Genomic DNA, 27973 nt, shown 5'->3' on the forward strand with positions numbered 1-27973 from the left:
AAGTCACAAGTCATTGCTGTCCAGGATAAAATGTTTTATTTTTTTATTGCAAGTCATGACGTGACTTCAGTCCACTCCTCTGGAATTTACTCTGTACAAACACAGACTATTTCTTTTATTTTCTTCAGTTGTTTTTTTTATGAAAAGACAAAACATTAGTTTGCTCCTAAATACATCTTCTTCTTATATAATACATAGATTACAAACGGTATGAAATCAGACCAAATCAAAAAACCCTCAGTTCAAGAGAAATGTTGCCTATACTGGTCCATATCCTGCTCCGTAGTTTTCATTAACATAGTTCACCCACCAAAACACAAACTACATTTAAAAAGTCTCAAACATTTTATTTTCTTAGCGTCATTTCACCTTAATGTTTATACTAAAATCATCAGCATTTCTTTAACCTTTATATAATGCAGTCTTTTCAATATACAAGTATCAATAAGCATGATTAAAAGATCACAATGGCTTTGTTATGTCTGTGTTAAAGAATTTCCCATATCCTATTATATTAAAATATTCCATATATAGAGTCTGTATTTAACCAGAGGTTTAATAATAAAAAGTGAGTTCCCATACAAGGCAATTATAGAATTTAATCAGATTGGGAGTCTCATAAATTAAACAATCAGAAAAAAAAAAAAAAAAAAAAAAATTAACAAACAGAACAGCGATGTCATCAGAGGTGTTCTGAATGTCCAGAGAGAAAAGATGACAGGAGTTTCTGAAGCACAAGGTCAGACAAATGAAAAATAACTTTCCACTGTCCACACACATTCAAGGCAGCGATGACAGCGAGCTCGATCCGCCTCAAAACATCTGGAACACTTCTGCCTTTTTAACAACAGAGTCTACGGATTTGTTCGACACACAGTTATAATGAGTGAGAAAATAAAAAGCACATGTTCTGTCCTTCGGGTATGATGTTAGAGTGTTTGTTAGAGCTCAGGTGTTCTGTATACAAATACTCCAGGTGACACCCAATAACAGTCTTTAAGCGCAGACATACGAACCTTCCTTATAAACCTAATCTTAAACATACATACGTACATACTTACAGACAAACAGACAGACATTTGATTTGTTTTAGTAAAGACGACTGTGCTTTTGGAACAAAAACACTTCACACATCTGTTTGCTGCCTCTATCTGAGCGATACCTCAGTTAGACAGCATTGTTCTATGAGAATAAACACTGATCCGTACGATCATCGACAGATGTGAATCATCACCGTCGTCGGGGATTTCTTGATTTTTTTTTTTTCGTTTGTTTCCTTCCTTTGCATCAGCTGGGTAAAAAAAGTGCCAGATACACATCCATTCTCGTCTCGTCTCTCCGTCCGTCCGTCCTCGTACTGTCCTGTCACGTAGTTTGATTTGAGTGACACTTCGCATCAGTTCAGCTCAGAATGGTTTCCTCGGAGATATGGTGGACCACAGCTGGAAAATGAAGCAAGAGGCATCCTCGTGTCTGCCCTCCATTGCTTTCAAACACACACACCACACACACACATGCGCTCACACTCACTCACACATACACTCCATATACATATATACGCACACACATACACTGATGCGCGTCCTTGCTTCAGTGTTCGCACGTCTCCCAACTGTCCCAACTGAGGATTATTTGGAGATTTGCTGTTGGAGGTGGAGCAGGAACTCATAGTACGACAAAGCCGACTCCGTCCGGTCCTCGATCATGTTCTGCATAAAGCTGGATTTTAGCTGGCTCTCGTCCCTGAGAACAACAAAATGATGGAAGTTGCTCAGAAATCTTTTCAGAAGTGATGACAAAGGTGAAATGCAGTAGGCTACTTAAATTATTTCAAGAGTTGCACTGTTTACTTATGAAGAGGGGCCTGTAAAATAAATGTGCATTAATGTCTCTGCTTTTGGGTCAGTTTTCTTTATCTAAACACTACTACTTTTTAAATAGGTATAAGGTTTGAGAGTTTCCATCTTTGTACAATTTGCAGCATCAGTTCTGTGAACATTTCTTTCATAGCTAACCAAGAAAAATTGGTATCAACCAAGGGGGCAGTTGTCGGTCTGAGAAGTGAAGCTCACTTCCGCGTTCAAAAAACTGCAATCCTCTCGGCTTCCTCTGGGGGCTGGTGTCAGAAAGCAGCATTTCTCCATAGACCCCAATGTTAAAATCGCCGGCTTTACATCCTCAATAAACATGTTAAAAGCCTGGTGTCAGAACGTTTTTTCGTCTCAATCGATAGTTCTTACCCCCGCACACACTCTGAGGGGGGTGAATTTTTTTTTAACTCTACCGTTTTACTGTTATTAGGTTAAAACTCTGGCCAATTACAGGTCCGAGCAGCTCCGTGGACAGCTGCTTCGAGGCCAGTGGGCGGGTTCTCGGCCGGCCAATCCAACATGGCGCTGTTCAGGCCGCCATATTTGAGTCACAAAAATGACTCCCCAAAACCAATGGGTGACGTCACGGACGCAACGTCCATTCTTTTTACAGTCTATGGTATCAACACTGAAATTTCTCTAAATGGATCAATATTGAATTGAATCGAAGGATAATTGAAAATCAAGTCGATTCGAGACCTTAAGAATCTACACATGGAAACATGGTCTATGATAAATAACGTTATCCACTGCTCTATGAAATGATTTCTCACTGGCTTCGTTGAAAAGAAATGCACATGGAGGACAGGAGGGTTAGAGACACAGAGCAGGAGAGACCAGACCTAGAGAGTTCATCTTTACCATGACAGTAGATGACCTGACTGAGAAGCTGGAGGAAAAAAAATCTCTTCACAACCAAAATGAAATAAAAATAAATACACCCACCTGATGACATGCAGAGAGGGGTAGAACGGCCTCTGATCCCTCAGCCAGCCAACGAAAGCTCTGGTTCTCTGTGACTCGGCGGTGTCCAGCTCCGGCAGCATGTACTACGAGAGAAGAGCATCGTCGTGTTGAAGAATGACCACGCTGGGTGGAAACTGATTTGTCTTTTTAAGTGTGTGTGTGGTGCAATATGAGGTTTCCTACCAGGTTCTCAGGCACGGCAGCGTAGCTGGGAACTCCCAGGACTTGTGAGAGGAAGTTGGGGTGGCAGTTGCGTCCGATCCACAGATACATCACCTGTTGGGTTAGAAGAAGGAATAAATCAGATACATTCACAAATTCACAAATCAAATAACAGAAATTTTGAAAACTCAGCCTGTGCTCATGTTTGGATTCAAAGCCACAGTGGATAACAGTGTGGCTACTCCACAGGGTTAAATGTTTAAATATTGATAAATGTGTCATAAAAGAAAGTCTATCTGAAATGATTCTACGCTTCTTGTTCTTACTCAGGATTTCATCATAATCCATCCTGGGTTAAAACACCAGGCTGTTTTTTTTATTTTTTATTTCTGTTAGCTCGCCACAAGTGAAAGTTATATCACAACATACTAATCCACAGTCCATGAGGAAAGCTCCCTCCCTGCTGAGCTTCTCCACAGACAGCTGCTGCACTCTGGGCTGAGGTATGGTCCGCTCGCTGATGTTCAACGCTCCCTGAGGAAGGAAGGAAGGAAGGAAGGAAGGAGAAGAGGAAAAGATAGATAGTTAAAAAATAACAGCAGAAGTGATCAGAGTTATGGAACCATTATTTTTCCCTAAGCAAATTGGCATTTTTCGAAATCCCATGTTTTAATGGGAAACTGGTCATATGATGGTTGTGTTTCACTCTGGTTCCTTTTAAATTTACTGCATTACACCGTTACTACAAACTCAACACTTCCTGTTTTCTTTTTCTAATCATGAGCCCCTCCCCACCCGTAGCGTTTCAGTGGATAGTCTCCATTAGGTTTTTTTATTTGGGCTTATATTGTGAAATATCACACAGGAAGATGGTGTAGAGCATTGGAATAACATATTTGCCTTCAGAACTGTAAATAAATATGCAATTGAGGAATAAAAAAAGGTTATTTCTATTTCTGTCAAATTGGTTTGGGAGTTTTTTTTACCCAGCACCCTCATACCTAGGGTTGAGAACCACTGATCTATCGTATATAATAAACAAAACTAAAAAAGGTAAAAAAAAAAAGAAAAAAGAAACTGAACAGATAGGGAAAAAAAGAAACAAAAAAACACGATCTCTCTTCAGCCTCATCACTACATCAGCTAAGATTCCTCCTCCTCCTCATCGTCTCACCTCATCGGTCAGGTCGTCCATGCGGTACAGAGCAGGGTGGATCATCAGCATGGCATAGATCAGCGGCTGGTACTTCAGCTGACACATGGCAAACACCCGGTCATCCAGCCTGGTGCTGGTGCCTGTCCTGAAGGCTTTCTATAGGACGCAAACAAACACACACATCTGGATCAGTTCACCCTTCAGAGTCAAAGGCATTTCTTTCTGTATTTCTCTCGCCTCGTCTCCTTGTGTATAACCGCTTGTAAAACCTCGGCCCTGTAATGCACAATCAAGTAACTGACGTCCTTTTTTCAGGACAACCTGGGCTTTCAGTAAATTCATTGTGTAGTGGTGTCATATGAATGTAGAAAAAGCTATATGATCAGAAATATAAAGTAAAAAAAAAAAAAAAACTGAAAATACATTTCTGTATATTTGTTGGAAACACAGAAATTTATTATAAACTTATTTTTAGACACTACATAACTGTTCTTTGAGGTCTTGGGGATCAGGGGAAAAAGAACAAGTGCTCTAACTATGATACAAAATATACTATTTACATTATCTACAAAAATGCCCAACTGGCCTGGCATGAAAACTGTTTCTGTCTGCAATGAGGCAGAGAACCACATCACACATCTGACATTTCCACTGGGGTGTACATGCTTTTTTTTGTCTTGTTTCCTTCAGTGAACAAACTTCCTCCTTCCTCCTTCCATATATGATCCCATGTCTTGGTCTTCGCTTGCATAAAATGTGTAAATGGTAATCTATGAATTATTTATTGTATTAACGGCTGATTTTTTTTGACAAATGCGATCATTCAAAGCAACAGAGCAACCGAAAGAGTAAAAAAAAAACTGATTTTTTTTTGTAAATTCCCTCAGGAGGCAAAGAAAATACAGAATATTGAGCTAAACTATTCAAGAAGAGTAGGATTAAGTGTGTCATCGTGCCGACCTGTTTGAGCAGGGCGAGGACGAAGAGGGGGAAGAGTCTGAGGCAGGCGGGGGCCAGCAGGCCGGGCTGCTGGATGGTCAGCACAGACTGCCGGTACGACGACAGCGAGTCGATGGCAGCGTTGGTCATGGCGTCTCTGGCGTCGCTCAGACTGGCCGTCACTGAGCGGTCCACCGCTGGAGACAGAGGACACAAAGGTGACGCACGGTTGTCAAAAAAAGTTTTCTGAGATTTTTAGCGTCTCCTGGTGGCAGGAAACCAAACTGACAAGAGATAAACATCAGGGATTTGTCTCACTACTCTAGAATGAGCTCTAACCAGATCATGTTTTTTATCAATGAGCATCAAAGTTAAATATGTGGCCTGTCAGGTTAAAGAACAACACAAATCTTATCATGAACACTTTATATGACTTAGGCCGAATTCCGATTCTCCCCTTAGCCCTAGCCCTTGGCCCTAACCCTTCGTTTTGCGCGTTCACGTGAAGTGGTAGGGGTGTCCCAATTCTGGTTCAGACGAGGGTTAGGGGGAAGGGGTAGGGCTATCTCGCCCTAGAAACGGAGATTTTTCAGGGGCACACTACGGACCGAGGGCTATGGCAAGTTTCCCAGAATGCATCTTGCAGCAACCGGCAGCTGTTTTTTTTTCTCACTGTAGCGCTGTTATTACGTCATTTTGTTAAGTTTTAATATTTTTTCATGCGAGAAAGTAGCTGTTTAGATCCCAATGGGCGGCCGGTTTATCCACATGAGGCTGTTTAGACGTTTGCTCTGATGTTTTTCGGAGAAGTGAAGCTCCACGGTGGAGCCTCCACCTGTGGAGCAGATCAGCGGCTCGTCACGGAGACACCACCCCGTCCGGAGAGCTCGTCAGCCGGCCAACCTCCCGACCTCGTCCCGGTAGAAAAGACGACCGCTAATTAACTTACCCGCAGGGGTTTAAAGGTTTACCGCCGCGTAGTTACATTCTTTTCAGGAGATAAATGCTCGTCTCATTGATGAAATGTAACAATTGTCGCATTAATTTGTTTGAATTAAAAGTGAAGCTTCATGTGTTTTGGACACAGAAGCAGCACTGCCTGGGGGATCTGTAGCCTATACAGAAATCACCACATTTCCATCAATAAATACATGTTTTACAATGAACCGATCATTCTTCATTCAATTTTATTTTATTTTATTAAGTTAACGTGGTTCTGAATAGAGGATTTGTGGCAAAAGCTCGTCACGTCTGCTTATGTGAAAGCCAGACGACTGATGACGCATGTGATTGTTGAAGTGGTGTCCCAATTCGTAGGGGTTGACTTTCAACCCTACTCCTTGTAGCTCCGTTTCAAGGGCAAGGGTTAAGGGCTAGGGGTAGGGCTAGGGATGAAAAAATAGAATCGGAATTGGGCCTTAGTCTTCAATGGACCTGAAGTTCCACGTTCAAGCTAAATGTCAAACGAAGCATCATGTGAGATGAACCCGGACAGATCTGACTGCTCAGTGTGTGTGATGGCTGCTAGGCAACCGCAGCTGTCGCCACTCATGTCCATCTGTCACTGCTAATAAACAGTGAAGTGGATGAAAACCCTCCAAGACGATTTACCAAGAATCATCTTCAGAGTGACTTTTCACATAAATTCAAAAACAATTCAATGATTGATCAATTAAAGTATGAATTGTGATACATGGGCTGTGATTTAACCCTGACCGCATTTTATCAGCTCAACTGAAATGACAAAATTAGGTTAATAACATCATCAGGCTATGACAGTCAATCAGTCAATCTGAATGCAACATCTCTGTTGCATTAGTTTCCACAGAACCAGAATGTGCAGTTTGAGTTTTCTTCATAGGACAAACTTAAATTCTTATAATATATGTAATTTGCTGTCAGATTGTCCTTGCATCGTCTCATCTGAAGTGTTACGTAACGTGCTACATACCCATGCAAGCCAGCAGCCCAGAAATGGCTTGAACATCGGCCCCAGCAAAGATATCTGACAGAGAGTTGACCACAGGGAGACACAGAGTGTGGACACGGATCCTCCGCTCTCCTGCAAGAAACAGAAAAATTGCTTATTGAAACAGATGAGACACTTTAATCATTTCTTATATTCACAATGGACTTAAAAAATAAAAACTCATTATGGCTGTGTGTGTGTGTACCTTTGCTGGAGGTGTAAAGCAGGGCAGCCTGGAAAGAGACGACCTGCATGTCGTCCAGGTTTTCCTCGATGGACATCTGAACTGCGAAGCCGGCGTCTGGGTTGACGTTGGGGAGGGACAACAGGTCTGTGGACCGCACAAAGAAGTTTCCATGGAACGTGTGGATGGATAAACCTGCAGAGAAACACAGAGACAAAAATAAAACAATCAAACTGGAAACTATAGCACCAAACTGAATAACAGCAAACAACATATTTGCCTCGACTCTCACTAGAAACTACACATTTCTTTTACAGTGTCGTGAAAAAGTATTTGCCCCCGTCTCGATTTCTCAGATTTTTTTGGGATATTTGTCATACCTACATATTTACAATCATCAAACAAATTTAGATATTAGACAAAGATAACCCAAGGAAATATAAAATGCAGTTTTTAAATTATGATTTAAAAGCTACCCACACCTGCCTGGCAATCGCGGGCTCTCACTGTGGTTCATTGGAGTCCCAACGCTTTAGAAATGTCCCTGTAACACTTTCCAGATTGATAATTGTCAATTATTATTATTATTTTTTTAATCTTTTCTTGAATTTCTTTAGATCGTGGCATGATGTTTTGGTTTTTGAGACATTTTAGCCTCCTTCACTTCATGCAAACAGCTTCTATTGAAGTGATTTCTTGATTCAACAGGTCTGGCAGTGATCAGACTTCGGTGTGGACAGTGAAATTTAACACGGCTTTCCAAAAAATTTGGAAGTTCATGCTTTAACAAGGGGGGTAATTACTTTTTCACATAGAGCCATGTAGGTTTGGATCATTTAAAAACTGCATTTTATATTTACTTGGGTTATCTTTGTCTAATATCCAAGTTTGTTTGATGATCGTTAAACATTTAAGTGTGACAAATATGCAAAAAACTAAGAAATGAAGAAGGAGGCAAATACTTTGTAACTGTAAAATTAATGAAAGTTCAAACTGTAAAGTCTAATATCCATCAGGGACGTTTTAATGTGCTGTATTTAGGTCAGGGCTCAAGCAAACTCCCGCTCTTGCAACAACTGACCTTTGGTGCAGCGTATCCTCATGACAGCCTCGAAGCCAATCTTCCTGGTTAAGTATCTCTTCAGATCCTTCTGGAAGCGCTCCACCTGAGCGGGGTTATGCTGGTGGTGGTATGAAGGGTAGTAGTAAACGCTCCCTGCTGAGTATCTGGATATGCAGCCTGGGGAGGGGGAGAGAGAAGACACACAGAGGAAGAGAGGTGAGAGCCAAGTCCAAATGTACTGTACTGAGTAATAAACATGGAAAAGAGCATCAATAGTCCACTACAGCATCTCCTCCTTCATTCAGTTCAGACTCACCAAGCGATGCCAGGTCGCAGTACTGGGAACTGAGCAGGAACAGGTCGACAGCCACCTGCTGGCCGGAGCAGTCCAGAGCCAGCTTCTTGTAGAAGTCTGTCGCTGGGGATAAGTGCTGGATGTCCTGAAAGGAAACACACCGATCAATTATTAATGATTTCCATGACAGCGTTGGACATTTTCATGCCATTAGTTTTATTCTTCCTTGTTCTTCTGTGCAGCATCTGACTCAAATTGCCATAGAAGTGCAAAACAAGCAGAGAAAAATGGGTCTCTGAAGTGTTTGAAACAGCCTCTGTTCTCTGATCTGTGTGACCAGATGCAATGCAACATCATTACCTAAGGCTTTGTCTAAATAAATTAAACTGGTATCATAGCTCTACGATGAGCATCATCAACACGTGTAGTTTTATTTCATGAAAATATCTGATATGACACTTGGAGTTTCACAGTAGCATAGAGCTGTTGCGCAGCCCCTTTACTCCTATTGAGTGTTTTCCTACGCAGGTTTCCCCGACGCCCTCATCAGAGCTCTCACCTTGGCGGACGCCCTCTGGTTGGGGTCCTCTCTGGACTGGAGCGCCCCCACGCCGAGGTTGGGCAGTTGCGTCTGAAAGACAGACATGCGGCCTCCGGTGGGCGACAGCAGCTTGAAGGCTGCTTGCAGAGCTGATCCCAGAGCAGACTGGGTCTCCATGGTCTTTTCAAATAAATTTGGCAGACTCTTCAGCAGATCCTGCACAAGCTATGAAAACAAACACAGGGTGAGTCTTTTTTAATGTGACTCCTTATTGAAACTTAAAGCAGAAGTAAGTGATATATTTGTGTTAATATAAGTCTTAAATAGTTATATCTTCCGACAGCAATCACTTACATAGAGTGTTTGGTCTGAAACACGGGTCTGTCAGTCACTCTGCTCTGCTCTGAGCCGAGGAGAAAACATTTATCGTATCCTACAGTTTTTATCCAATGAGGAGAGAGAACGGCATGCAGGGCTGTGTGTGCAGCCAAGGAACGCCGTGAATGTGGCGACGTAGGGACGAGGACTGTTATGGTGCGTTCAAGGAAACTCGTATTTTTCCGACCGTGAAGTGGTACCAGTTCGATCTGGTGCGAGTTCACCGGTCGGAAGTTACGAGTGGCCGTTATAGTGACTTTCACCGGTAAAACAGGTCGGAAAAACACGAGTGGGTTGCCTGGAACGCTACAAAGTCGTAAGTTGTGACTTGAAGCTGTAATTTACGATTTCAAAAGCCTGCCTGGAACGCAGCATTAGCGAAAACGACTGGACCACTTACTTCTGCTTTAAGTGAGAAATGTTTGAAATATTCAAGTTCACAACACAGATTTAATCAAATTAAAACAACTTACTTCTTTGCATTCGTTGAGGTTTACTAGAAGGCTGTCTGGTGTTGGTAAAAAGATATCTGTGAAGCACAAACACAACACAGCTTAAACACACACACGTTTTTAAACATGCATTTACTACATATCGATTTGTTCAAAAACACTACAACAAAGCAGCTTGATGACTTCCATCTTTTGGATTGTAACACTTTGAGGCAACAGTTCCCATCAACTGTACACTTCCCATTTTCCCATTTACTGACCCAGACACTCTGTGGTCTCTTGATACTTCATTCATAGATGATTTCATTAAAACAGTAGTAAATTTCTGCAGTACATTTGCAGACAGCCGTTGTAAAGTTGCTGTAAAATCAATATCGATCATGTGGCCTTCGCTGTCTCACCCTCGATGTCTGACACGATGAGCATCTGAGGCTGGGAGAGTCCCTCCTGCAGGTTGTAGAAGTGGATGGTGCTGTCAAAGGTGATGAAGCCCACCTTTGTCCGAGAGTCACCAGGAAGCCTAGGACACACACACACACACACGCATTCATTTATAAAGATCCATATTAACCTGGGAGTGAGAAGTGCTGAATTACACCACTTCACTTAGCAGTAATAATTAAATCAGCATTTGCTCACATTTATATCTATAGAGTGCGGTTTGTATGATTAGATTTACACTCTCTAGGAGAAATTACATCATCATCTGTATCGACTAAACGTTGTACTTACGCATTGATGTTGTCCAGCAGTGACTGACAGAACACATTCAGGTAACCCGTCTCCACTGCATTGTGGGATACGTCCAGTACGAAGAGGTAAACGGCAGGCTGTGGTGGCCTCAGCTGGAGGAAACACACACACAAATGATTCACTCGCTCAGATTACGACACAATTTGTGCCCAAAACTGAAACCGAGCATGCTGGGAACTATTGAGATCACGAAGAACAAAACTCACCATGTATTCTGAAGGAGCGATGAACTCAATAGTAGCGTTCTGGACCTCAGGTCTTTTGTGTGGTTCTCCATATGATCTGCTGACTGGGTTGTACATAAATTCCTCTGGGACTAAACACAGACAGACAAACAAACAAACGAGATCCATCAAGAGTCAAGTAACGAACAGTCTACTGTGTAAAAACAAACAAAACAGACAACTTCTTTCTTTTTCCTTAATCTAACTATGTAAAAGTCCAAAATCAGATCAGATCTCATGTGAGAAATGTCTGACCAAGAGGGCAGGAGAAGAAAACAGTTGCAGAAAACAACAATAAACAGGATAGGACAATCTCCATGTGCAATAAAGGAGAATAAATAAGGCCCCAGGTTGTTTACTCGATGCATAAATGTGTCCAGTACAAAGTAAAATAATGAATTAGGAGCAAACACATTTAATAAAACATCTTCTGAGGCTTCAAGTGCTCCTAGAATAATTCAAACTTGAGTTTTTTTCTTTCACACCAGGGCACAGTCACAATATCTTTATTCATGTAGTTTTCTGTTCGCATTATCACAACCAGCTCTTTGTCATTTTCTTAATTTGTTACTTAACAGAAAGTTCATTTTGCCTGCAGCCTTCTCACTCACAGCGGCTCTTTCAGATCATCATCATAATCCTCATCATCATCTCTTTCATCACACCTCTCCGCTCTCTTACCATCATTAACCCGGTAGCACAGGTTGCACTTCCACCTCCTCTGGTCCAGGAAGGAGACGAAGGGGTTGATGTAGGTTCTGCAAGACCGACACCTGACGATGGTGCTGGATGTCACCACGGGAAGCTGCTGCAAGAACGGAAACACAAAACAAAACCCACCCTTGTGTGAGAAGTGCCTCCGGGCTCCGGACTCGTTTTCTCAGTTTTGACTCATTGTAATTTGCATTCCAGTTTCTTGTTGCTGCCAAACATTGTGCAGCGCCTCCACTGACTGTCCTCAGTTAACACAGGAACACACACAAATTGTCTGCGACAGTTTTTGCCCAGAGGTGTATTTAGTCAGATCTTATTCCGGGGATTAAGAAAATTCTCTGTGTTTAATCAGGGAGAGTCGGATTGAAGTCAGTCACATCATTAAGGATGAGACTGTAGATCATTTTTATGTTCAGCAAAGAGTTTTGTTACTTAATAATATTTCTCAGAGCACGCTCTTCTTCATATTAACCTTATAACCCAAATACAGATTCAGATTGTTTCAATAGAGAAGCAGCAGTGGCCACCGGTCCACTGAAGAGGTGAACTTTTATATACTATAGACTTCTTGTGTCATAAAACATGGTCACAGTTAGGACCCAGTGATTCATCACTAAGTTAAAAATGTTTTTTGGTTGTTGTTTTATGACAAAGTCAACTTAAATTGCATAACTCAGGAAGTTCTTGCTGCATTTTGCCTTGTTTTTTGATACACTTTAATGAACTGTATTAGGAAACTCTGAAATTGAGAGTTTTGTTTAGTCCTGTATTTATTTACCTGAAGAAAAAGAAATGGCTTATTGAGCACTTCATTTTTTAAACTTGTGTAATTAACAGTTTAAAGCTCATACGCATTAATATTTTGTTGGTACCTGAAGTACTTTTAGTGCAGTGTTTTGTTGCATCATGCAGTATTTATTCTCAAGTGTGAGTGTGAAAAGTGCTTGTTTGTTACTGCAATAAATTTAAGGTAAGTTCTATTTAATTTGGGTACATGTTAGTCGTTAACATTAAAAACACACTCTTTCTGGTAGTAAAATAAGAGTAAAAGGTAAAAAGAAAAAAAAAGAAAAAGGGAATTTCCAAAAATGAAAACAGAAAAAACTGAATTTGGGAAAAAATAAAATGGATTTTATAGGGCCCTACACATTTTCCCTGCAAGTAAACAAGAAATCGAGTTGATTGACTTTATACTTGATGAAATTGAATATGAGGAACAGTGGGGCGCTGCGGCCACAAAGAGACGTCTCTCTCATTCACAGGCTACAACCACTAATTGGCCTGGTTAAGCCAATGCGCTGCCAGGAAAATGTGGATATCCACCCATGTATCCTTTTAATACTTTAAAAACTTTGTGAATCAGGTTTCACATTTACATGAGATCTAAGAAGCTGTCGTACATGCTCCGGCTGATGAGCACGCGCATTAAATATTGAACTAAGGTGTTACCGAGAGGTCTTTGAAGGGGTGGAGCAGCAGGCCCAGCGGCATCTTGGCTTTGTTGAGCAGAGACTGGGTTTGAGGGATGCTCGTCAGCGTAGAACGGAAAACCCTGGAGGCAGAAACAAACACAGACGGTCATTGTGCTTGAACGGCACAAAGGAGGATCATGTTGTCTCTGGTATTTCAGCGTTACCGGCACTGTGTTGATGGATAAACATGTAAATGATCATCTGGTCACCATGCTTTGAATTTGTCCATACTCATTTAATTTGTCATGAATTAAAGTTAATGCTTCATAACATGTGGAAAATACATCACACTCGTTCTCTTGGAAAAATCTGATACGTTCTGATACGCATATTTTTTGGAAATGTGATAAAATAACACAATTTTGGAAAATGTTATACGATCCATTGTTGAAAATAGGTGGTTATAAGATCCCTATGTCTTGTATAGTACTGTTTTTATGTAACTTTACTTATGTGAAGAAAATATACAAGTGAAGGACAGATACTTGGTAAAAAAAATATATATTACCGACAGCGGCTAAAGAAACTGTTACGAGGAAATGGGGAAAGAGGGACACCCCAACACAAGATCAATGGACACAGATTGTGGAGTAAATCTACATAATGGACAAAATGACGCACCACCTAACTAAGACTACAGGAAGCTCATTTTGAAGAGAAATGGATAAGACGGACAATATTTAAGACTGAACAGCGACAAAACACAAGACTTATTGAGTAGAAGAAACGGGAATATGGGCAGATGGCAAGACAGTAAGTCCCATGTGTTCATATTTGTTTTTGTATTTACAAAATTCTCAATAAAAATTAAAGTGACGAAAAATGTAACATGCTAAATTCTCACGTTAGGTGATACTTTTTAAGAGTTAATACTTAACAACAGAACAATACCAGTTTCAAAGCCTGACCAATGAATCAGATGAAAGAGAATAAATAAATAAATAAATACTGTTGGTATGAGACCACCACAGCTTCACGGCTTACTCTGGGTTGCAGTTGACCTTCTGCAGGTCCTGGGGCAGGCAGGGTATTGGGGCAGGGATCGCGCTTGGCGGCAGCAGGTTCCTCTCCTGCAGCAGGTTGACCACTCGCAGGGCCTCTGGGGTGTTGGACTGGAGGCTCATGGCCGCCAAGGACGGGCTCAGCTGGGCCGGTCCCGGGCCACCAGGTGGCTGGGAGAAGATAAATCAACAAACAAGCTGTTGAATGTCTTTGTTCACCCAAAAATATCTGACATGGATCAGTGCAGATTCCTCAACTGTCTCAAGATCTCACCACCTTATAGTCGAAGGAGTAATCGATTAATCGAGTATTAAACATTAATTCTTGTCATAACGTAGTCAAAATAAAATTAATATATATATGTAATACCCAGGGATGCAAACGGGTCAGGACCAAAAAAGAGAGGAATTGTCGTGGGGGGGGGGGGGGGGGGGGGGGGCTCACCATTAACAATATCACAGAAAAGTCTATTTCCAGTAGTTCAACCCCAACCAAGTATTGAGTGCATATAGATGGACAGTTTTCAGAAGGCCAACATTTCTATATTAAAAATGCTTTAAAAAAATAAAAACCATTGCAATATTTCAATTTTGGAGATACTGATTTTTAGGTCTTCACTGAATGTTAGTCATAATTATTACTATTAAAATAAACTGAAGAAATAAAGACATGGGATTTAACATCCCATTCAGTGTGTAATGGACATATAGGCCTATATAATGTGTTAGTTTCACTTTAATTGAACACATTCTACATCGCGGAGGCGACGTCTCTCCTTCACCTCTGAAACGGGGCAGAGCTCCGTGGGAGACACCTGCCTGACACAGCAACGGACATGCACGGGGGGGAAAACGGCGGCGCCGTCGCACCGAATGCACGCGGATACGCGCCGCTTTGGGTACCGAGCGCGCACGTCGCGTCTACATTGGAGGTGAATAGGAAGGCTCTGGGACTGATTGACTGTGGACCACCACCAGTCTGATCAGGTCCATCACAGCACAGCAGCTGCAGCTCTGCCCCGCTGTCACATGACGCTTATCAGCGCAATCTGTTTACATTAAACCGACATCAGGAGAATAATGAGAATTATGATTAAAAAAAATATATATTTGTTTCGAATTTTGGCCCCTGGATCATGATTTTTTTGGGCGCATTCTTGGTAAAAAAAAAAAAAAAAATCCTCTAAAAAAAAGACAGTTGGGATGCATAATGTGTCTCATAACAGTATACTGTGCGTCGTTACCATGGTTGGTGAGAGCAGAAATGTTGTTGTAGGCCTGTGCATATTCTCATTTGTCCAGGTCATAGTATTTCAAAGGAGGTTAAATCGAAAGCAACTGGACTTATACTGAGTCTCCACACCAGATAGTTGGACCAGTCCCAGCCTGGTCAGATGCTACATGAACTGATGAAGCCTCTTGGATGAAGGTGAAACGTCTTCCTAGACTTTTTTTTCAAAGGAGGTTAAATCGAAAGCAACTGGACTTAGTTATAATAAGTAAATAACTAAGTCCAGTTGCTTTCGATTTAACCTCCTTTGAAAAAAAAAAAAAAAAAATTGTTGTAGTGAAAATAGGCGGGCTCGTGAATTTTTTTTGAAACGAGTGAAAACGAGCGCTAATTCGCTTATCTCGCGTATCTCGCGTTTGGTTGCGCGTAAAAGCTCGCGCGAAAAAAAAGCGTTCCTCGTGTTTGAGTGGGAAGCCCCTTTGGGTCTTCCCACCAAACACGATGAAATAGACGAAGACGCGAGGGTCCCGTCGCCATAAAACAATCGGGTGTATTGCGTCGCAAAAAAAAAAAGTCGCGTCTACCGCGTCTCGCGCCTAATCGCGTCTTTGCGTCACGGCCTTTTACACCGCGGACGTAACGAATAAACGGTGACGGTGTGAACCAACAACATAGAACAGGACCAGACGTGGCGTTGTTTCCTCTTTTCACCGACAGCTCCACTCTCCCTTACTTACACTAACTACTGTTATTGTTGAGGCCAGAGGATTGTGGGATTTGTAGTTTTTGACCAATCGCAGGTTGTGCTCTTTCTTTTTTGTGATTTTCCTGGTTCACACATGTTTTTTTTTTTTTAGGGGCAAATGCGAGCGAAATGCTCGCCCATGGTGGGCATACGAAAATTTAAGAGCTGTCTTATTTAAGTCTTGAACACAATAATTCAACAAATTTAAGACATTTTAAGGCCTAAAAGTGTGTAATGGACATATAGGCCTATATAATGTGCTATAACCAGAGACAACCATGAATGAGTTTGCCTCAGTTTCACGTGATTGTCACTGTCAGCCTGTTAGAAAAACATTTTACTGACCCCAGCTGAGACCCCCCCCCCCTCCCAAAAACAAAAACTCTTCGGATCTGAACGATTCACACAAGTCACCTAATTGGTCATGAAAAAAGCGAGTTTCGCTTTTCGGCGCGCTGTTTGCATCCCTGAATACCTTATATACAGTCATGGATGACACTGATTAAAATGTATTAAAAGCAACAGCAATCAGTTGGTTATTTATCCAAGCCAAAATATTAAACTTGTAACAAAATCTATTTGCATGCAAGCAAACTGTATTGTAGGGCTACTGTAACTGGCTAAAGTTTTGTCAGCTTCAAATGCTGTTATATCAGAGTACAATAAGCTACAAACATGAAAAACATCATTTAAAGGGGAACTATACAAGTCTGGTCTCTCCTCCTCTGTGTTGCTAACCCTCCTCTCCTCCACGTGCATTTGTTTATGACTAAGCCGATGAGAAATCAATCAAAAGAGTGGTGGATAACGTTATTTATCATCTACCATGTTACCATGTGTATATTTGTGTAGTCTTATCTGTCATAAACAATAGATCTAGCGGTGCCGAGAGACGAGAGCTGGGACACCGGGTCGGAGGCTCTGATCTTACATGATTGGTTTTCAGCCAAGAGACGCTAGGTCATTTATGTAATTTATTAAACATCACAATTACTCCAAATGCTGTTTAATTAAGGTAAAAACATTGCATATTTGAGCTAAAAATCCGGCAGAGTTCCTCTTTAAAAGAAAAAGAAGACAAAAGTATATGCAAAACGCTGTGACAGTCTCCCCTCTCACCTGCTGGTACGGCTGAGGTGCTTGAGTGTAAGGCTGCGTGGCAGCTTGCATCGCAGGGTGCATTGGGGGGGTGGCGTTGTGGGGGGGCGCTGAGGTCTGGTACCCTGGGGGGAGGGAGGGGTAGTGGCCCAAGTGCCGACCAGGTGGTCCTGGCTGAGGCGGGCCAGCTGTGGAACAGAATGACACAGAAATAAGATAATAAATGACTTATTAATTTAGTGTCACATACATCTATCTAAACAAGTGCCAAGCAAATAGTGAACATGAAGTTTGATGTTGTAGCTTTAGTTTTATGGTCACGACTGATCATGTCACTAAGCGGCATGACTTGACTCGCTGATGTGTTTTTAACAGTTGATGGAGAAGTGAACGCAACAGGTCATAATGTCTAAAAGCTTTGACTGTAATGAGGAGGGCGTTAACCAGTTAAAACTGTCAAAATGAAGTGTGGAAACGCACGGCCTCTCACAGACACTGCCATGAAAGCCATTCACCCGTCAACGACTGCATATGAAACCCCACTCAGTGAACCCAGAAACGTCATTAGAGTAACGAGAATCCAATAAGTGGCAGAAAATGGCCTTACCCATTTTGTTGTCAACGTGATTATAGCTGTTTGGTGCTTGAGGGCCGTTGCCTGCCATAGTTCCTGTTTCAGAGCAAACACACACACACAGATGTGATAGAAATGGTTTTTAGTGACACTTTACTCTCTTTCTGTTCCGGTGCGCTGGTTGTGGAACATAATGAACTACGGTGCAGGACACGTATCCAACAGAGGAACTAAGAAACAAAGTTATCAACGACACTGAGGATGATGCAGATGACGAACACTGATGTATGATGTGTAAAGGAAACATCTCTATGTTGGTGCTTGAACGAAGTTTATTCAGAGGGTCATGTAGGAGAAATAGTGAGACTGAATGATAACAGGTATTTGTAACCAGGGATGCACTGACAACTCAGGAGACACTGTTGTTTACATAGCAAATGCACCACACTGTGCACTTTAGATTAAAATAGAGCCCGTTGAAGTTTTAAAAGATCACACAGCTCAAATTATTATATTATTTTCTGAATTATTCTATGAAAGTAACAGACTGGAGTAGGGATGTCATTCTTATAGATTTTCTTGGTATGATTATTGTCAGAGAAATAATCACGGTATTGCGATTATTATGCATTAATACATTTTACTACAAGATGAATGTGTAAAATCAATTACATTACAAGTATCTATTAATATAGGACCAATTATCAACCCTCCAGGGGAAATGTTTTAAATATTCAAGTCATTAACTGTCATCTACACCAGAAGTTAATCGTTTTTTTTATTTATTACAAATGACAGGCTAACATTTACATTCCTACAAATTCAAAGTTACGTTAGGTAAATTGATATTAACATAATTTAACCCAATTACTGTGCATTTGCCTTTAATTTTCGTACAAACCCGGGTGTGTATCCTGGCTGCAGGTGGAGATTGACATTAGACATATTTCCTCCTTTATCTGCTACTTTTTTGCAGCATGTTTTACAGGCTGTCAGGTCGTCGTCGACTTCATATGATGTTTTGGAGGGAATAAGTTTTCCTCTGCCAAACTTTACCACTCGGGAACGTCTCTGTTCTGCATCTCGCATGGAACGAAAACAAAGTTACACACAGGTGGTTGTTTTATCACTTTGTTTTCGTTCCATGTGTGTTGCGTTGATCTGCCTATACGGTTCTGACACAATCTTTTTTGGAAAGTGACGGTATTTGGGAATCTTTACGATTAATTAATTGTGGTGTTAAATACCGTGATTGATTGTGAAAACGAGTAATCGTGACATCCCTAGACTGGAGATCAGTGACAACTGATTCTGTAGCTTCTGTATCAATTTAAGGGGTTTAACAAAACAAAAACAAAAACAAATTGTGCATCCCTGGATACAATGGACAACAGCACAGACGGGACAAGACGAGCACCACGGCACTGACACAGCATCTATCTAACAGCTACTGACAGATTTGGCCACACCTGGACATTCAATATCTCCCTCCTGGCAGTCGGGCTCAGTGGGGGACAGGGTGCTGTTAACAGCCGCCCCACACTGAGCTGGCATGTTGAAGAAGGGGAGGGAAGGAGGGAGGGAGGGAAGGAGGGAAACAACGGAAGGTGATCAGGAAAAAAAAAAAGGCTGGTTTGTAAAAATGATACAGTTCCTGGTCCAAATCATCTCATTTTACAATCAGCAAAATACCTTCAAATATCTCATTATTGATTTATACAACAATATCAACACTGACAGCCACATATAGATTTCCTTTTTTTCTGTTCTCACTACTTCCAGTGGTTAAAATGCTCTTCCTTCCTGCAGAGCTGTGCAGCACTGCCTCCCTGATCTGCCCCAGGGTAGTGGGGGTTGTCCGTTTGGCACAACTTGAAGTAGTTGAGCTGAATTCATTTGACTTCATTTACCTATTTGTCAAAAAGTACTTGGCAATGAAAATATTTGCATTGGAGCACCTTAATACTACATTAAAAGCCGCTGCCACCTTCACAGCCACAGTCATAGAATGTACATTTATACAAGTGATTCAACACATTAACTCTTTTCAAGTCTTGACACATTTGATTATGGGATAGTTCAACATTTTGGCAAATTGGCCCATTGCCATAATCCCTATAGTCATAGCAGTAGGTTCATTAACCTTTAATTATCGGTGCAAGCTATTTTTAGAACTGTGGAGCAGAGCCGTGAGCTGCTCAGAGCTACGCAACGGAGGCTAATGGGATTTCTTGGTTTCCCTCATCAAACCTGTCAAATTCACAATCCAACAACTCCAAAACGCTCTTGTGGACAAGTTGTGACCTGCACATTCACCACGCTATGAGATAATAACGGAACATTATGAGACAGAGTTGTTTTCATTGTTTTCTGTGTTAAATTTATGCAAAACTGCAGTTTTTCAGCAAGCAGTCTGCATTTACCTCTAAAACAACTGTCTCGTAACGTTCCGTTATTATCTGCTCCGCCGTTCTAAAAATAGCTTGCACCAACAATTAAAGGTAACAAACCTACTCCTAAAACATTAGGGATTATGGCAATGGGCCAATTTGCCAAAATGTTGAACCATCCCTTTAACTTGCCTTTTCGTTAATTATGATTACCACACAAACCCAAAAAAAAGAAAAAAAGAAAAAAAATCTTACCATCAGCTTTGGGGGGTGGAGGTGTGGCGTTGGCCATTGGGGGTCCAGTGGGAGGTGGTGCAGGTTTCATGGCCGGTGGAGGGCCTGTGGGTGGGGGGCCTGTGGCTGGGAGCCCGTAGGGAAGTCTGCTGCTTGGCTGGTATGTTTGGGAAGCCATGGGATTCATTGGTGGAGGTGCAGCTCCTGATGATAAAAGACATCATTAGGGCCAAGTCATTATTATTTTCTTCCTTTCTAGATTCATAGACCTGTACAGGAGGCAAGAGCTCAGGAAGGCTTCTTCCATTTTGCAGTGTGTAGATCAGCCCCTTCAGTCTGAATTTGTACTGTCCCTCAAAGGCGCCTGCTCATCGGACTGAGAGATTTTAGTTTTGTCCCCTTTCAGTTGCTGAATAGCAGATTAATTTACGATAGTTTATAATTGCCTGGTGCTCATATGTTTATTTGCACAGATTGTTCAGGCAGTTGAAATCTACACCTCCTTGGGCACTTTGCATCTGCACTTTACACTTTCATCATACTTTTTTATATTACTTTTTAATTGTATTTTATCGCTACTATAAGGTTCTTTTAATCTGCCCACTATGACATGGTATCTGTTGTTGTCCATCTGTGTATTGTGCAGTGTGTTTGAACGTCTCTGTATGTGCATCTTCTTGGCTGCAAACCCATTTTCCTTTGACATATGTATTTGTTATGGGTCGCACAATTGACCGCCTGCTGATTTAATTGAAAACATGTGATCAATAGACTGGCATTAATGCTTCTAGTCACCTCAAACCTGATCACCCATGGTGTAATATTCTGGTGCCTGTGGCTGTAGGTAAGTGCGCGAGACCAATATAATTTACGCCATCTGCAGTGCACGTCAAAAAATATTAGAGAACATGAATCAAATAAAACTGGGCTGCTGTTAGTGATGTACTTTGGGCGTTAGAGTTATGACCTCTAAAATCGTGGTACTGTGTTGTGTGAAACAGGAGCACTGAGTCGGTGTTGTCACATATCACGTCGTAGGAGGAGACAGATATGAAGCATCACAGAGGTGCTGTAACATTATCAGCCCGGACTAGAGGCGACAACAGCTGGTGGCACCGCTGACCCAGAGCGAGCTAATGTGAGCCACATCCATCTCCACTGACAAACCAGCAGCCGCTTGGAGCGAAATGAACTTATGAGAAACCTATGGATGAATAAAGGCTGCACACAGATTAACTTTTGTATAACAGCAACGGACACTGCCAACTGCGAATAACCAAATAATTATCCATTTATAGGAAAACATGTATAATTCTGGGGACACAAGTAAAGAATTTATTAGACCAGAAGATGACATGATAATGACTAAATTTCATTTATGTATTCTCAAATACCGGTATGTTACTGATTAAATACTAAAGTAGTGACCAATTAGTGAACAATTAATCGATTAATCTCGCAATTATCAATTATTATATCAACTATTTTAATAATTGAATAATCGGTTTGAGTAGTTTAATCTTAAATGTGAATATTTCTAGTTTCTTTGTTCCTTTATGACAATAAACTGAGTATCTCTTTGGTTTGAGGACAAAACAAGAGATTTGAGGACGTCATCTTGTGGTTTGGGAAACACTGATTGACATTTTCTAACATTTTATTGACCAAACAACTAATCGATTAATCATTTAAATAATTCACAGATTAATCGATAATGAAAATAATTGTTAGTTGCAGCCCTAAAATTAAACCACCTAGCTCTTAATTTCACAGTGAAGAAAGCAGTGACAAAGACCTGATCAGTTCCTCTCCTGTTAACCACCATTTTCACTGTCGCCATTGTACTGGGTAAAGTTCCTGATGGTGCTGCTGGGGGAAAGGTCATTAAACTCAGGCAGACTCTTATTTGTTGGGGGTGTGAATGTGAATTTTCAAGCCAATCTAATCATGAGATTTAGAGATATGCTGGTAACAGACGGACAAACTGAGGCGATCATGTGTCCTCCTCCGATTCAATGCAAAAGTAACGCACTAAAGACGGCTTTCAAAGAAAAATCAAGGTTAGTTTACAAAATGATATGACAAATCATTTAGACACTGTTACACTTATTACACAACCAACTTCTGTCTACTCGTATCGCTGAGCAAAAACCACTTCCTTCAGAGAAACGCTCATGACGAGGAAGCCTACACAGTTCCTGAGATTCTCTATAATTGATCTTCTGTCTTAGTCTCTATGGGCCGATGGCAACCTCTGAACTCCCACAGCAAGAAACTACTACTACCACCTGCATCCATCAAATTATTTATATTTAATAGGTAGAGAACAATCATGTTAAAAACAACAACAAAACAAAACAAAAAAAAAGCACCAGAAGAAACTAAAACTGAAATTTGGATTTGTCGTAAAACGCCATGTCATACTGCCACATACTAATACAAGGGTGGAAACAATAAAATTCTTTTTTGAACTTTGTACAAATTAAGAGTGAATGAGTGCGTGTGCCTGGGAGGGAGCCAGAGGCAGCAGCTCGCCAACATGTTCAGTGGAGGAGCAGAGGGCAACGTCCAGCTCCAACATATCAGCAGTGGAGATATGAATATCTGCAGCACATGTCACTGAAAGAAGACAATGACGGCAAACAGACACAAGACACAATGGTCATCATGCTATAGCTAAGTTATTAGAAGGGGACGGTGGTGTGTGTTTAAAAAAAATCTAGACTGTGTGTTGTTCATGTTAAATAAATTTAAGTGATTAAGTAATGGAGCCACCACCCGAGATCAACTGGTCAAAGTCCGCTGGGCTGATTTCATTGAAACTTCATGATCCTTCCTTTCATTGATTTGGCCCTGAGAAGTTCCTCCATCATTACAGCACCACACCTGGGAACTGTGGCCTTATTCAGATGAGTGTGCGATTGTGATCGAATATTCCAACTTCACTGTTTACATGGACACAAAATAAATTGATCCGATTAAAACGCGTGTGTATGTGCATTAAGCAATTAATCAGAATAAATTCACTGTGACGTGCGCAGTGAAGTTTTGCCGGTCAAATTTGTTGAAAACAACAAAAGAAGATTTACTTCCGTAAACAAACACTGTCAAATTGCTCCTTCGCTCGCCCCTCTCCACGTGCTCACCTTCTCTCTCATGCCTGTTGCCTCCTCTGATCAAATCCACACGATACGATCTAATGGACCTATATCGTGTGATGCAAATGTTACTTTTGTTTCTGGTTTTCTCTTTAATAAAGCTGCAAGTACAGCCGTTTCTTCTCCTGCGATCTATGCGAGGGTGGGGGGGGGGGTCTGCAGCAGGATCCTCACTTTTTTTATTTTTTTTATTTAGCACAAACATATCATTTGAAATTGTATGAACAATTATTATGATTGGGATGTGCGAAGGGGAGGTATGAAACCGGAAAGGAACACACTGCTTCTAACCGTTTCTGCCACCACGACTCCCTTGCTCCTTGCACTTTGTTTTAACTTATATTTAATTGTGGCCCTATTTGTTGTAATGTATTTGTATTTTATGGATGTTTGCTGACAACATGTGCTGCTGCCTTCCTGGCCAGGTCGCCCTTGAAAATGAGATCACGATCTAAACGGGTTTTACCAAATTTGTTGCAAATAAACACAAGAAAATAAGAACCTAAGTAGAAAAAAAGTAACAATCAACTGAGTGATTATACAGTGAATATAAAAAATTATATTAAAAAAAAGGAGACGGTGGATGAAAGTCAGACACAGAGGCTACTTTGATCAGATTAACTGTGTACATCGATCATGATCCGAACATCAACTGGCGTGAACCATCCATCTTGATCGGAAAGAAATTTCTTTCCGAATGAGTCCGTTCGGTTAAAGACGCGTTTACATGATGCAGTTTTACTTGGACAAGCATTTATTCCTATTTTATTCAGATTATTTGTGTCGGTGTAAACATGGCTAGTGCTCCTACCTGGCTGGATGTATCCATGCAGAGAGGTGGGGGGCATCCTGGGGCCGGGGGGCTGGGTGGCACTGTGGGACAAGTGGGCTGGTGGTGCAGAGCTGTACGCTGCCGATGACGGTGGAAGTTGCGGCTGCATTGCGGAGCTGGATGCTGCGTTCACATGGTTGGCCGCGGGGCCGCGGGGGGGCGTGCTCATGGAACTGGGCGGCGGCGCCCCCATCGGCGGCGGGGGGGCTGCGTTGTACTGCCACGTCGGAGCCACGTGCTGCGGCTGCTGTGGGTTTGGGTAGTATCCTCCAGAGGACACGGCGGGATGTGGGGGGGGCGTGGCCTGTGCAGGGGGCATCCTGGGTCCAGGGCTGGGGCTGGCGGACTGAGGGGGGGTATGAGACGCAGGACCGCCCATTAGAGGTCTGGTCAACAGCGGTTGGCCTGGCGGCGCTGGGTAGGAGGCGAGCGGTGCGCCGGGCTGGTAGGAGCTGACTGGGGGGACGGGCTGGTACGGCCCAGAGGGGTAGAGTCCGGGGCCGGGGGGCATGGGGGCTTTGGCCTGCATTGGATTGTAAGCTGGTTGGTGGGCCATGCCATAGTTGACCCCTGGCAGCTGCTGTAGGGAAACTGGATTCTGTGATGGACCTGGAGACGAGAGAAAGAGAATTAAGGTTCAACACAACAGGTAGATGTACATTCATTCGTCCAGCAGTTGGGGCTTTTTAGACACACACACAATCTGTAAAATGCTCTGGAAACAGTATGTCAACTTTAAGTTTAAAGAGGAACCAAGCAAGATTTTTACCTCAACTCTGCTACATTTGTACCTTAATTAACCAGTTTCAGAATCCTATTGCTGATTAAATAACTGACTTGTAACTAGTTCCAAGGAGGATAGAGGCTCTCTGCCTTCCACCTAGCGTCTCTTGACTGAAAACCAACCATGTAAGATCAGAGCCTCCGACCCGGTGTCCCAGCTCTCATCTCTGCAGCACCGCCACACAAATGCGCCCCGTAACCCATAACCTCTTGTTTATGACAAATATACACATCGTAACATGGTATAAGATACATAATGTACTACCGCACCGCGGTTAGCAACAAGCGACCAGACTTGCATAGTTCCTCTTTAAACTGTTCATCTGCAGCGCTGCCACCAAACTGAGAATACACCAGGCTGCTGGACTCCCTCTGCCAAAATGTGCACAGGCGTTGCAGCTCTCTAGGTTACGGTGTTCTCACGCTTGAGCAGTGCCATTAGGGAGCGTTTCTGTAAGGTAGCCTTATGTTTGAAAGCTTAAAAGCTGAACCGTTGGCTTCCCCTGGGCAGCAGTGTTACAGATCTCATGTCTGTAAAGGTTCTCGTTTGTGTGATCCAAGGAGGTTTTAATTAAAGCAAATCCGTGCCTTTAAATCTGTTCAAAAAGATCCATGAAAAACAGATGGCACTGTAATGGTAGTGATGATGACACTGTGGGTGAAAAGCACTCACATCCACCAAATGACCAATGAACTGACAGGCCAGGGTCTAATCCCTTTACCTGGATTTAATTCAACTTCATCTGTCCTCACTGAGAGTGAGTGTGGGGCTCTGAGCCGCGTCAGGCCTGGCTTAAATCAGTAGTAGTAGTAAAACACAACAGATAACTTGCATAGTTTCTTAGATACTGAATATAATCGACAACAAATGTGTCATATGTAGTAGATAATGCTAAATCTTGCCAATGGCAAAAACCCTGATAAGAAAGACTTGTCAAATATAGTCAGTATGAAAGAGGAAAGAAAAGGGTCAGAGTGACAATTCACAACAATCAATAAAAACAAATGTGTTATCTAAAAACTACTGCTTGGGCCTGAATACATAATGCAAACAGATTTACTACAGTCCACTCCTGCATTACACGACTGGAAGCAAAGCTAAGTCAGCCGAGTGAGAAGGGATTAGAAAACAACTCCTCTCAATGAGCAAAGATAGATGAAGGCATATAATCCACCACAAATCTTTGTCCCTCCTTAGAGCAGGGAATTTTTAAGAACTAAAGCTCCTAGTCTGTTTCAACTCCTATCCAATCAGAAAGAGTCTGATGTAGACTCAGACCTCTTAGCCAATCAGAAATCAACCCACTGAAAGGAAAAACAATTAAAGTTAGTTAGATTTTTGTTAAAAACTGTTTGAAATTGAGAATATCTAGTTAACTTCTAACTTTAACGCCAATCTTAAAACTCACAACTCTTGTTCAAATAGGATATCTTTCAACAGGCAGTTATCATGACAAATCTCTTTCATTTCACACATATATACTGTCATTTTAGCTTTGATCATGTATAAAATATACTAATGAGGGAAACTGAAGAGGAGAGGAAACACTCATTTGAGTTTATGTTGAGCCTACAGTGGGTAGATGCAGGTACAGTTGCCCTCAGGTAATACACATGAAACCTGTCAGCTGTCACTGCCCTGAGACCTGTCCTCAACTTTTCACTGGAAATGTGTGCAATCGACTACAATGAATGAAGTAAGCAGTGGGGTTGAGCCTGAAGAAATCACTGCAGCAAGCAAGTTATCTGGATCATCCCCAATGTGCCACATGTACAGTATAACGCACAACGCAAACACACCGGGGCTGTTTAGTATGCTAGAAAGAAAAGAAAAGAAAAATCCGTATTGCACAACAGCACACGGGCCTTATAACCCACACAAAGGGGATTAACTCAGTGGCAATGAATGAAAAACACATGAAAAACTCCAAGGAGACACACACAAAAATGACAAATCGAAGCCCAATAAGTCTCTTAAAAGTGTAACTTAGTAGGCTAACAGCTTCAAGTGCTAGGCTACGGGTGCTGCTTCCCCCCCAGGCTTAGAAATGTTGTGATAGTTGTGTTCAGCCTTCAGTTTGTCAACATGTTAGTTAGTTAGTTACCTCGCCAAAACAAAAAAGTAACAAACATTGTGGCTCAACCTGACGAGCAGCAACAACATAGTAGTGGCTAAAGGAATTACCATAGCGATAGCCAACTTGCTTTGGGATGATTGAAAGTCAATGAAGTAGTGACACAGCTCAAGACTAAGACAAAGCTATGAATAACTGTACCTGACAGCTCAGTCTTTGCTTGGCGACCTTACGTTACGTTACAACGTTACTGGGGCCAAATTAGCCTCAGAGACACAGATCTAACATCTTACTTGCTAGTGTTACGTTAGTTAGCTCGTTAGCCTGTCGTTATTAGCTTTGACGGCGCACTCCGCCTTGAACTTAATTGTGTTTTAACCGAAATTAAAAAAGGTTACTCACCATTCGCATATGTCTGTCCCGTTCCCGTCCCGTTTTGAGAGTTGAACCCCGCTGTTGACATCTTTGAAACAGACACCACCAGGATCTAATTTAGAGAGGTGCTTGGTCGGCGAATAGCTAGCTAGCTGCGTCTTTAGCTTCAGCGCGCTAACCCACTAGCTGGTGGCGGAGTAACGTTCAAACCTGTGGCGTTTAGTCAAATCCAAGGCGATGTCTTCTCGTTTCGTTTCCTTTCTTCTCTTTTTTCTTGTTGAAGTTACCGAGCTGACTTGCTTGCCGTGCGATCACAGGGCCATGGCTCTTACCGAAAC

At 41.9% G+C, this 27973-nt stretch overlaps 1 protein-coding gene across 2 annotated transcripts; it reads right to left on the bottom strand.

The window, feature by feature from the left end:
• Positions 1-76: 76 nt before the first annotated feature.
• On the bottom strand, positions 77-27950 carry sec24a (SEC24 homolog A, COPII coat complex component). Of its 2 annotated transcripts, none has more exons than XM_083987071.1 (23): positions 27663-27950; positions 24382-25011; positions 20434-20616; positions 17822-17884; positions 17236-17402; positions 14124-14311; positions 13117-13219; positions 11635-11758; positions 10936-11045; positions 10709-10821; positions 10378-10496; positions 9998-10053; positions 9165-9371; positions 8627-8750; positions 8329-8487; positions 7269-7442; positions 7046-7156; positions 5116-5291; positions 4174-4311; positions 3429-3533; positions 3021-3113; positions 2817-2920; positions 77-1743 (listed from the first exon to the last, which is right to left on the bottom strand). In XM_083987071.1, exons 1-23 carry the CDS (start codon positions 27721-27723, stop codon positions 1629-1631), a joined length of 3423 nt encoding a protein of 1140 aa, XP_083843197.1. In that variant the 5' UTR covers positions 27724-27950; the 3' UTR covers positions 77-1628. The 2 variants fall into 2 exon arrangements, with proteins under 2 accessions (XP_083843197.1, XP_083843196.1); XM_083987070.1 differs by having other exon boundaries at positions 11635-11761.
• Between the last annotated feature and the right edge of the window lie 23 nt (positions 27951-27973).

The sequence above is a fragment of the Trachurus trachurus genome (genome assembly GCF_905171665.1).
Source record: "Trachurus trachurus genome assembly, chromosome: 14".
Lineage (NCBI taxonomy): Eukaryota > Metazoa > Chordata > Actinopteri > Carangiformes > Carangidae > Trachurus > Trachurus trachurus.

Excerpts from the sequence above, each read along its gene's own strand:
- sec24a (XM_083987070.1), bottom strand. The coding sequence starts at position 27,723 with ATGTCAACAGCGGGGTTCAACTCTCAAAACGGGACGGGAACGGGACAG. Across the intron at positions 20,617-24,381 it reads GCATGGATACATCCAGCCAG|GAGCTGCACCTCCACCAATG; the intron begins GTAGGAGCACTA and ends TTTTATCATCAG. Across the intron at positions 17,403-17,821 it reads TCACGTTGACAACAAAATGG|CTGGCCCGCCTCAGCCAGGA; the intron begins GTAAGGCCATTT and ends TCTGTTCCACAG.